The 10,591-nt window shown below is 39.5% G+C and overlaps 1 protein-coding gene across 3 annotated transcripts in view; it reads right to left on the bottom strand.

Annotated features, from left to right (window-relative positions):
• The window catches only part of LOC107711249 (pre-B-cell leukemia transcription factor 1-like), a 44,217-nt gene extending 34,217 nt beyond the window's left edge, over positions 1–10,000 (bottom strand). Inside the window, exons 1-3 of one of the 3 annotated variants that reach the window (XM_016516198.1) lie at positions 8,776–9,999; positions 5,024–5,125; positions 1,535–1,608 (exon numbers count right to left, since the gene is read on the bottom strand). In XM_016516198.1, the coding sequence (XP_016371684.1) occupies positions 1,535–1,608; positions 5,024–5,125; positions 8,776–8,960 (361 nt within the window). In that variant the 5' untranslated portion in view covers positions 8,961–9,999. Of the gene's footprint in view, positions 1–1,534; positions 1,609–5,023; positions 5,126–8,775 lie in introns of all 3 variants that reach the window. The other 2 variants (XM_016516200.1, XM_016516199.1) reach the window with 2 other exon arrangements.
• Between the last annotated feature and the right edge of the window lie 591 nt (positions 10,001–10,591).

Below are 10,591 nucleotides of genomic sequence, written 5' to 3'. Positions count from 1 at the left end.
TATGGTGACTATGGGGCTATGTAAAATATTTTTTTGCAACTTATAGGTTTATCATATCATTTTTTTTCAGATAATGTCGATAATCGTCTGTTACCTGACTGTTGACATCGACATCACGATACTTACGAGACATCGTCGATATACGATAATATCGTTATATCGCCCAGCCCTAGTATAAAGCTAAATTTAAAAAAATTCACCCTTATGACTGGTTTTGTGGTCCATGGTCACATATATATAAAGTTAGATTTTATATATAATTTTAATATCACATTTGTAGAAATGACAAATTACTAGTTTATATATATATATATAAAAATTAAATAAAATATATAAAATCTAACTATGTATTATAAATTGTATATAAACAATCTAAAATTAATATAATAAAATATATTGGGACTTAGAATTCCCAAATACCATTTATTGCAAATACAAAGAATTTTAGTTTTGGTGCAAAAAATGCATTTTGTCACAATGAATTTACCATAAACAGGCCTTAACAGCGAAACCACGGCTCAGATCAGACAGTAATGGCCTCGTTCCTGTCATCTAGTAAATCAGCTCATTTACGCCGAAGTCTTCAGGGTAAAACACGGATTGTAGATTAAGTTTGGCGATAACCGAAGTGATGTATGGAAAAATTCTGACCATTAACTTCGCCTGTCTGCACTGCCGACAACACCTTCCATTTAGTGCTGCATTTCTCCCCGGCCCTTTCTCCACTGGCAAGCTAAATGTGAAAATCAAAGTGAATGACATTAGGTAAATAAGACAGCAGGTTGCCTTGGCAACAGGGACAACCCCCGATACCCATTCCTCTAGCCTACCCTTTACTTGCATCCAATTATAGGAAAGTAAGACTGGGTTATTGACAGATTGCCACAAACAGACCGCTGCACATCATTTTTGCACTGTAATTCCACATAAGCATGCTTGTTACAGAGGCTGAGATGGATTCAAGCTGCAGGATATGACAGGAAAGAAACGAGAGAAACCATGGCACAAAGACAACGCCAACACCTCCATAAATATTTAATCATTTGTCAGCCTCTCGTTTGAGGGGAGAAAGCTGCAGATCTGCCAGAGAACTGACCACTGTGGATCTTCGAGTTAAGATGCGGGAGCCATTACATGTTTGGACCGGGATGGTTTGCATGCATGGGGTTCACAATGAAAAACGTAACCTCTAAAGCATTGAGACCAAAGCAAATACACTTGTTGCTCATTCAAAGCTTTGAAATGAATTCAAGTGAGATTTCACACAATGCAAACACTGAATCCATTGCTATGACATTTAATGATTACAGTGGGCGATACAATAAGACACCTGGAAAGCCCAGAGGAACGTTAAAAAAAGAGCACAGGGACACAATAAGTTCAGCCTGATGATTATTAAACACCTGTCTCTGCATATGGTCATGCAGAATCAATACGGAGTAATGAAAAAGATCTACTCGCAATGTGGGAGTGCGGCTTGAAGACGCAAACCCGCACAGAAGTTCTGCATTGGCAGAGTAAGCGAACGACTTACCAGTTTTTTCTTTGATCTCACATAAAACGCTGAAGAGAGCCGGCTTCATCCTGTGGCAGTTCAGTGCGTGTTTTCTGTAAGAGAGAAAAGGAACGTGTTAGAGAGACAGTCAACATATCGACCGCTATTTGGCCATTTTAAGTTTATTGGCATCTGTCGAACACTGTGCCCAGTTAACAAAGTGCCCTTCTGTCAGAATCCAAATCTACCAATAGCCTCGTCGATGAGAAATAAACATGTAGAGGGAAATCAAAGCCACTGATAGATCCATTTATTTACTTACTTTGCATACGTGTTATTTTAGTGCCCGAATGACTAAAGAAATTATTCAAATATGATCATAGCACAAACGCTCCCACAAAATATGTGACCCGAATGCAATTTGCAAAGTGCAGTTCCCCATTTTGTGGGCCAGTTCTGAAGTACGCAGCAGACTAACACAATCTGGCATACTTTACCACATCGCTTTAAACTGTAGAAAGTAGGCCTGTCTACTGCCAATGTCTGAATATATGGCCAGATATAATGCTGATCTACATCATTTGATTAATTACTGCTGCCACAATCAACAGAAAACATACACAAAAGCCTCTTTTATGCAAAATCCATTTACCGCTTGTATTTAGTGCCTGAGGTTTTTGAATTAGCCCCAACATGTTTTCACATTTTTTGTGAGTTTTGAGTATATAACATGTAAATTAAGGGCTCATCTCATTCACCATGCTTAAATTGTATTATGTATATCATCGATTCTGCTCTCTAGACCTTCATTTCAAAATACTCATATGTCCTCTTTTTCCATGTCCTGGCCGGGATTACTAAAGTGCCTAAAATGTCCAGATTTTGGCTTTGTTTTCCTATTGTTTTCATACTTGCTAAAAGTAATGACTGAAACGTAGTTTAACCAATAGCGTGCAGGTGTTGTGCATAATCGACTATACATGGTTTGCGAGGTGGGATCTACAGAGAACGGTCAAAGCAAAGCAATGCAAATATGCTTACATATAATGCATACAGACTACAGAGCACGTCAATAAGAAAACAAAGCCAAAACCTGGGCATTTTAGAAATCCCAGCCAGGACAGGTCCAGGAAAAAGAGGACATATGGTCACCCTATTTTTAGAGAATCGTTCATGATTGATTCTTCAAAGTCTCAATTTAAAGTATGCGTCGTTTGGCTGCCAAACAAACCAGAGGATTTATGGTTATTGAAGACATACCAACAACCTTCAACATTCTTTGCTGAATATGATTGCAATCACAGGTGCAAACATCTCGTCCAGAATCAATCAAGATGTAATGGACACACTAAGACTCGAGTCTTTTAAAAAGCTCAGTGTCTGTAGATTGAGAAGATACAGCAGCAGTCTCGGCTCACTCCAGCTAAATGAGTAACTGACACATGGTCCTCATTTGTCTTCAGGGAAAAGCATTCCACCCTTTAATGGTATTATCCAGCCCTTTTTACACCCTGAACGTGCTTAATTTATTGAGCAGCTCTGGAGAATATCAAAACAAGTGAGGACCCTCTGTCTCGCAGAGGAAACATTCTTCTCAAAGCCAGAATCATATGTGCTAAATCCAATCATCGATCATTACGGGGCAGTCTCCCATCAGCAAACTTTATTTCCAGGCTTGGTGAGCTCTGATGCATGGGAAGCTTATCTACGCACAGCCAGATTTCAGAGCTACTGTATTAGAGCAGATGAAGCATGCTTTCCAGGAGAACTGTTAACCCTTAACAAATGCCAATAATCGAGGTGTATTCGTTAAAGCTGTTCAACTCGCAGCTGGGATTAACATGCCACCTGAGCATGAAACTGATCATGTGACATACAGCCACTTGTAAAAGGTTTTGCATTAGCATCAAAAAACGTGTTGCATTTTGCGAGAATTCTATGTTACAAATCTCTGCACTAGCCTGAATAATCTTTTACAAAAAAGTTCTGAACTGAACACCACAAAACTCGCTGCCTATTATTGCAGTTGGCCGCAGCTAAACAAAGTTAGAATGTTTCCCTTTTGCTCCGAGGCAAACAGATAACGTGGGAAATCCCAAAAAAAGATTGTTTTTTGGTGGATGAGGCCTTAAGCTGATGACACACAGTGCAACTCGTTGGGTAATTTTGTTGGAAATGGGCAACGGCACTAGCTTGGGCAATGCTGAATAGGTTACTGTTGATTAGTTAGCTTGTCTTATCACATTGCCTACTTTCCAGCTGTTGTGTTTATCGTCTAACATGAGTTAGAGGCTGAGCAAACTTCAGATTTACTTCTAGCTAAGGCTTCATTTGCTGCCTAAATGTTCTTTGTTGGCTTTAACATGTTCACACCCAAATATTTCAGGTATGTTGCATTCGACGCAAGTGGCACAAATATTGAAATACGTGAGATGGCAAAAACTGGATCGCTGAGTCTTGAATGCATATTATTTCCGTTCGCTTGAAAACTAATGCAACATGAGCAAGACAAATACAAAAACATCAAGTAACGACAACTGACATTACAAACAGAAATCCAAACTCATGTCTATGGATGGATGATCATGAAAAGGCGTAACTGACAACTGAAACATTTACTGGGGTGTAATGAGAAGGGACAGTTTTTTTTAATTATTGTATAACTTTAAATAATTGTATAACTATCTTAAGAGAGTTTCACTCTTTGATCAGGGCCTGAGAGTGGGTGAATTATTCTTATATGTGGCTTTTATGTGAACCGAATTTTAAAACGAATACCATCTGATGAGGTGATTTGAGTATTGTTTACTTTAAGTTGCTTATGAAGCACAATGTGAGATTGTGTTTTACCTTCTCATGCACATTATTTTAGATATTTTTGGCCATTACAGGCTATTATACAAAGAGAATGATGACATGCAATGAAACAGAGGAGCAAATAAGTCACTTGTTCTCATTTCTAGAGATAAAAAGGGGCATATTTTAAACTATTGTCAAATACACACAGAAACAGCAAAGACTTAGTTTAGTTTTCTGTGAAAATGAAGGTTTAAGTGTTCAATCTGAGGTGCTTTTTTATAATTGAAGAAAACTACAATCAAAAATATTTATTTTATAGTACTTATTTAAATAAATGACAAAAACATATTATAATAAATGAAAATAATAATTTCTATATAAATTGGTAATGATATTTTTGCTATGTTAATAATAAGAACAAATAAAACCTATTCAAGTGGTTTTTGAACAGACTATGACAACTAAACTGACTCCAGAAAGAGCCCTTTTTAGGGCCAGGGCAATGTGAATATAATGAGAACTGGTTTCTTTCTCACTTGATTCACATTTCGCTCTGTTCAAATTGGTCTGAGTTTGGTTCTTTTAAATGTCTGGCCACACTGAGATATTTTATAAAACACTGAACTGCGTCTTAAATTGAATGAGGGTGCATTTTTCTCTTTGTCATCAGCATGGAGGGGATGATGGGGGAGAGAAGAGGAGGGGGTGCTCATGCGCTCCTGTACTGACCTGTGCTGGAAGTTGAGCGGCAGGGCACACCCTGCTGTGCTCCCCCCCAGCTCCCCCTCCCTCTGTGGGGTCCACTGCGCCGGTGCCTCCTCTGGCCAGCATCTGGACACAGGGCAACAGGGTGAGAGGCTCAGGGCAGCAGGCTCAGACAGCGCTGACATCTGCCCCCACCGTCCCAATGACATCCTACCCCATCCTCCCCTTACACTGGGACAACATACCCCCACAGTAAATAATACAGATCAAGAGAAGAAAAAAAACAGAAATCAAGTACCGTGGCATATGAGGATGGAATCAGAACAAGTCTGATTTTGCCAAAAAATGTTTGAAATGTCGAAACAAAGACCAAATCATTACCTACTAAATGCAAAGTAAACCTAAAGTCACATGAAAACAAAACGTGATGTTTAGCAGACTAGACTGCTGGACTATATCTAACCAACAAATATTAAAAACGTACTCAATGAATAAGGACGTATGCATACAAGCGATTTAGTGATATAACTTGCAGCTCTTTTCTGATGGATGTAATCTGGTCTGTCAACTCAGTTGACCTTATCTACCAATACTTGCAGTGACAACAACAGGCCAAAGCAAGTTAAGAAGTCTTGTGCATTTTATTTGTTTTAACATGCAATGAAAAAGCAATCCAGACAAGACCACGTCTTAACGCGCGCTTCCCTTTCTGAGTGAAGCACGTGCCTCCACTCAGCAAATAATGCAGGTTTGGGACACATTATACTAATTAATTTAAGAGGCATCATGATCCATTTAATGAGATACCACAACTGTGCATATTTCATTAGTCTCAAATAAAGGAAATCTGTTTATAAAAGACAGAAAAAAAAGAGAAATATGCATTGTAGTGTCCAAGAATGCTGACCGCACTAGGTAAAATCCCTCTGAAGCGGAGTAAAGCTCCCCACTCTGCAAATGAAGCTGCCTTCTCTGCCCTAAAACCATCCCACACTTGACAAAATAATAATGCATATTTCTCTCAGGTATCTGAACTATTTCAGGTCTGTGCGGAAGCACCGAAGGGCTTTTTTGTTTCATAACTGAAGGCGGCAAGGGCTTATACTCAAGAATAACTGCAGAGTATCAGTGACAGAGAAGAAGTGACTAAAGAGAAAATGCATTTACGTCCATCACTAACAATATCTGACATTATCCTTAAAGGAGTCGTTCACCAAAAAAAAGAGTCAATTCTGTCATTCACTCAACCTCATGTCAATGCGATGCTTTGAACAGTGTTTACACTGCCTTTTCCCATACAACTCAAAGCTCCCTTTGCTGCAGCTCTCAAATCTAATTCACTTCTGCATATTCAAACTTGCCATATTACGATCAGTTATGAGACACACAAGAACCAACAGTGCTTTGCATCATTAACATGACACATGCTGTGACAAATCTTCATGCCAGTTTGAAGATGCAGAAGTTCAAATTAGATTTGCGAGCTACAGCGGAGGGGAAAAAGTAGTAATAGGTTACCTTGAAGACTGATTTATACCTAATCTAGCTCTTAAAAATGTATTTTGTTATCTTTATTGTTGGGTATGATCCATGTAATAAAAAAATACACTCTTACACTCTGGAAAACTTCAGACTCCCCATGCTTCAAAACTTGGTTGAATGAAATGCTTCATGTTATACGAATAGAAGGTATAAGTTATTTTGAGCCTAACTTTTGCATTGTCAAATTTCAAACTGTGATTTTCTTGGATTTCATCAGGTCTGCATAATATACCCTTACATAAAGTTCTCCCTGTAACAATTTTTGGACCTTAAGTCTACACCGAAAGAACTTAAGCATAGAAACAATTTTCACTCAGAAATTGTTGATAAATTTCACAAACAAAAAAAGAAAGGGCAAGAAACACGTTACATTAAACATGAAATTCTGAAGTAAAAACATCTGAAACAGTACTTTCTTGTAAAATATAATAAAAAAAACAATAGTTTTGTTTTATTGACAAATATGTGTATGCTTATGTTGTGTATGTGGGGAATTCAGGTGAATTGGGACATTTTTTGTCATTGAGTTGACTGAAAAACAGTCTCAATATATCCTAGTGTAGGTGGTATTATATCATTTTTAGTTTGAGTAAAAGCACTTAGCCTAATTTGGATGTTACTCCACAAGAAACATTTTGATTTGATTTTTTAACAGTTTGAAATGTCAGTCTGTTTCTCAAGTAAAGTTAACATATGGCTTCATAAGACTAACTCTGGTCATGTTAATTGTCATTTTAATAATACTTATTCATTTATGGAGCTTGATTGCATTAATCCCCATTCGCTTTCATGACTTTGAAAATAGCAGCCAGGTCATCCAGCCAAATAATTAAAGAAATGTTCATTTTTAGGTGAAAAATTCCTTCTTTAAATGTTTAATCTTCAAATAGACCAACACAACATTAATCTCATGGGTCTTTTGCACAAGTGAAACAAAAAGTCACCGCACAACACTAAGATCCAATAAACGCAGTATAGACATGAAAGCAATATGGTTGCGTTTTTAAGTTCCTTGTGTAGCGACCCTCCATCTCATTAATAGAAACTCAATTTTTGCGGACAGCTGCACACGCGTACACATTATAGGAGAATTGATTGCGCCCAACACACAATGAAAAGGATGAACACCAGGGAGGAGGAGGGTAAAAAAGAAGTGAATTAATTACGAGAACCAGGTGGTCAAATGGCTTGGTGGAAAATCACAAGCTAATGACACATATACACGCACATACGATCCCTCATTAAAAAGGCAGCTTTTGTCCAGGCTCGGCGGTTGGAGTTGACCTTTCAACAGATCGCAGGTCACTAGCGATCCATAAGAGATCAATTTCAGCGCGGTCAATAGAAATACATCGACTGTACGCGAGCAGAATCTGCGGGAAAGTCGTCAAACCTGTCGGCTGCTTTCATCTCGAGGTTAAGTCTGACACTGTTTGACGGCGATGACTTAATTAAGCGCGCGCTGATTATCTATGCTAACGACGAGGTAGCACATTAAACCAATTCATTTATCTAGTGGGGCCTCAATCTGGCAGACGCTCACCGAAGACCAAATGGCTTCACAGAGCCTATGGGCTCCTGATAGCAAACATATTGGTTGACCTCTAAAGCCTTTTTGGCCCCTGTGAGCAAAATCCGAGGAGAGAAATATACTTGCGTAATTATCATTTTGGAGCGTATTTAGTGTGAATAGAAATCGGCGTTTCCTGCGTCAGTCGTCGGTAAAAAATCTTTATAATCAAAAGATGTCGACAGTTTCAATCACACGGATCTCTAGTATTTTAATAAAAAAACTCTCGTTATAATAACTTTCATTAAGTACATTTACCTAACCATCAACCGATTGTTTAGTAAATGCATTTATATGTATTTACTTCAGCAGATGCCTTATCCAAAGCAAGTCATTAAAACGTCAAATATCGCGACTGTTTATCTAACGCTAACTTTTAACAACTTAAAAAAGGGAAGATTCAAGAACACCGAAACAAATTTAATTAACACAAGAGCATTTATTTTCTAGTAAAACTGTACGTTAAATATAACATGAGCAATAGGTGCAATGCATTCTATCACATGCGATTTTCAGCCGACGCAATTATGTATAGTGTCTATATAACGCAAAGAGATGTTAGATTTGATCTAGCTGCTGATGCACAGCAGTTCCCCTCAGAGAAATTATCTATCTATCGATCTGTCTAACAATGCTTTTCTTGAGCGCCTCTCGCAGATCTTACCTCGCCTGGGCTTCGTCGAGGCTCTCGTCGGTGATGGCCATGATCTGCTGGAGAATATCCCCGATGTCTTGCGGCGGCTGACCGAGGGACTGCTGCTTCCGAACCGAATCGGGGTCACCCACGTCGGCTTGAGAGAGTCCGCCGAGTCCGCCCATGCTAGCCAGCATTCGTGTCTGATCATCCATAATACCTCGAGCCGACTTTCCCCGCCGCAAACCAATGAAAGCGTGTATCAGCGCCCTGTTTCAGCGACCATGAACCACCGACGGCGTGAACACAAGCGTGGAGCCGAACGAACCACTATTAGATGAGAAAACGATGAGAGTGCGACTGAAATGTGGGCTTTAACCACATCAAAACGAAGCGCGGTTGATGGATAAAGGTGGATAACCAGCTCGCATGGAGAGGGAAAAAAAACCAATGTTTTAATTCCAGTATTATCTAAAACAAACCCCCGCACACTAGCACTCCCGTTAAGCAGTCTAACAAGAAAATAAAAGCGTCCCTGGAAATATGAAGTATCCCACGCGTGGCATCTCAAAGTATCGCTTCTCTAAACCGCTCACAGTCTGCGATAAAATCATTCATGTCCACAAACAACGCGACCAATCTGGCTGACAGCTATTAACGTTACAGTAGAGAAATCTCAGACGCTACTAACAAGCTGGACTAAACCAACCAGAGAGGCTAACAAGCTAATAGAGAGGGGGAAAAAAACTCTCTGCTGGAAATAAATCGAAATGGAAACTCTAGCCTTCGCTTTTTAGTGTCCCCTCGCTTAGGAAAACGTAAAAACTCAACGGGCAAAACGAATCCCGAAAGCGGCGGAGGAGCGTAACGGCTTTAACGCGTAACTCCGCGATCTCCGACACAATTGACTCGCAGTGTTGGCTAGCTGCTTAGCAGCGGAGCTAGCTAGCATTCGAGCGCTGCTAGCAACAGATTCACACGGGCTCCACAAACACCCCCGGGACCGACAGCAAACTGTGCGCGAAATGCCCCGGCTTTAGGTGGACTGCGCGAAACTGCTCAGAATGGCGACGCTCAGCTCCATGCCAGCCGACTCGACTCAGTTAGTTTGTTCCCGAGCCGTGGTGCTGTCGAAGAAAGACTTGCCCCTCTCTTGTGTTTCTGCCCTCCTCGGCGGCTCTTTCTCCCCCTCTGAGCTACTACATACGAGCCATACGTCACCATCGCGCACAAAAGAGCCGCGGCTGCGCGACGCCTCTAGGGGCGACACTGAGCGCGCAGACGCCTCGCGCCTCCACGTACGTTACGTTTGTAAACAACTTGCGCGTCTCAAGCATTGAAGCTTTAACAGATCTAAGAAATAAAAAGCGAAAATATATAGAATTTGAATCATTTTCTTATGGCAATTTCTTATCACCTCCTAGTAGTTTTTTTTTCTTTTCTTTTTTTTTTCCCAGTTTGTTCCTTTGATGCTATTATGTAATTGATAATAGTCAGACTTTCAAAATCCTTCCTCACTTGAATTAAGATGATCAAATTTGAACACATCCACCACAAAATCAGACTTTAGTACCGCCTTTTACTTTGAGATTGATCTGAAGTTCAATGCAGATTTAAAATCATAAGAAATAGTTTACTGATACTATTTTTGAAACAAAATCTTTGCATAACTACAGGAAACACTGCCTCTAACAATGGTTTGGAAAAAATAGTTAATTTAAAAATAACAATAAATAAAAGCGTATACATCAACTCAAATACGGTTATGTAATAAGCATGTGTCCTATTGTGTACTAAACTCCTGAAACATTGGGTCTTTTTGAAACATTGGTGTCTCTTTGTATAT

The sequence above is a fragment of the Sinocyclocheilus rhinocerous genome, unplaced genomic scaffold (genome assembly GCF_001515625.1).
Source record: "Sinocyclocheilus rhinocerous isolate Xijiao unplaced genomic scaffold, SAMN03320098_v1.1 scaffold115, whole genome shotgun sequence".
NCBI classification, from domain to species: Eukaryota; Metazoa; Chordata; class Actinopteri; order Cypriniformes; family Cyprinidae; genus Sinocyclocheilus; species Sinocyclocheilus rhinocerous.
Note: the sequence above shows the minus strand (reverse complement) of the source record. Positions and strands in the feature narration are given on the sequence as shown.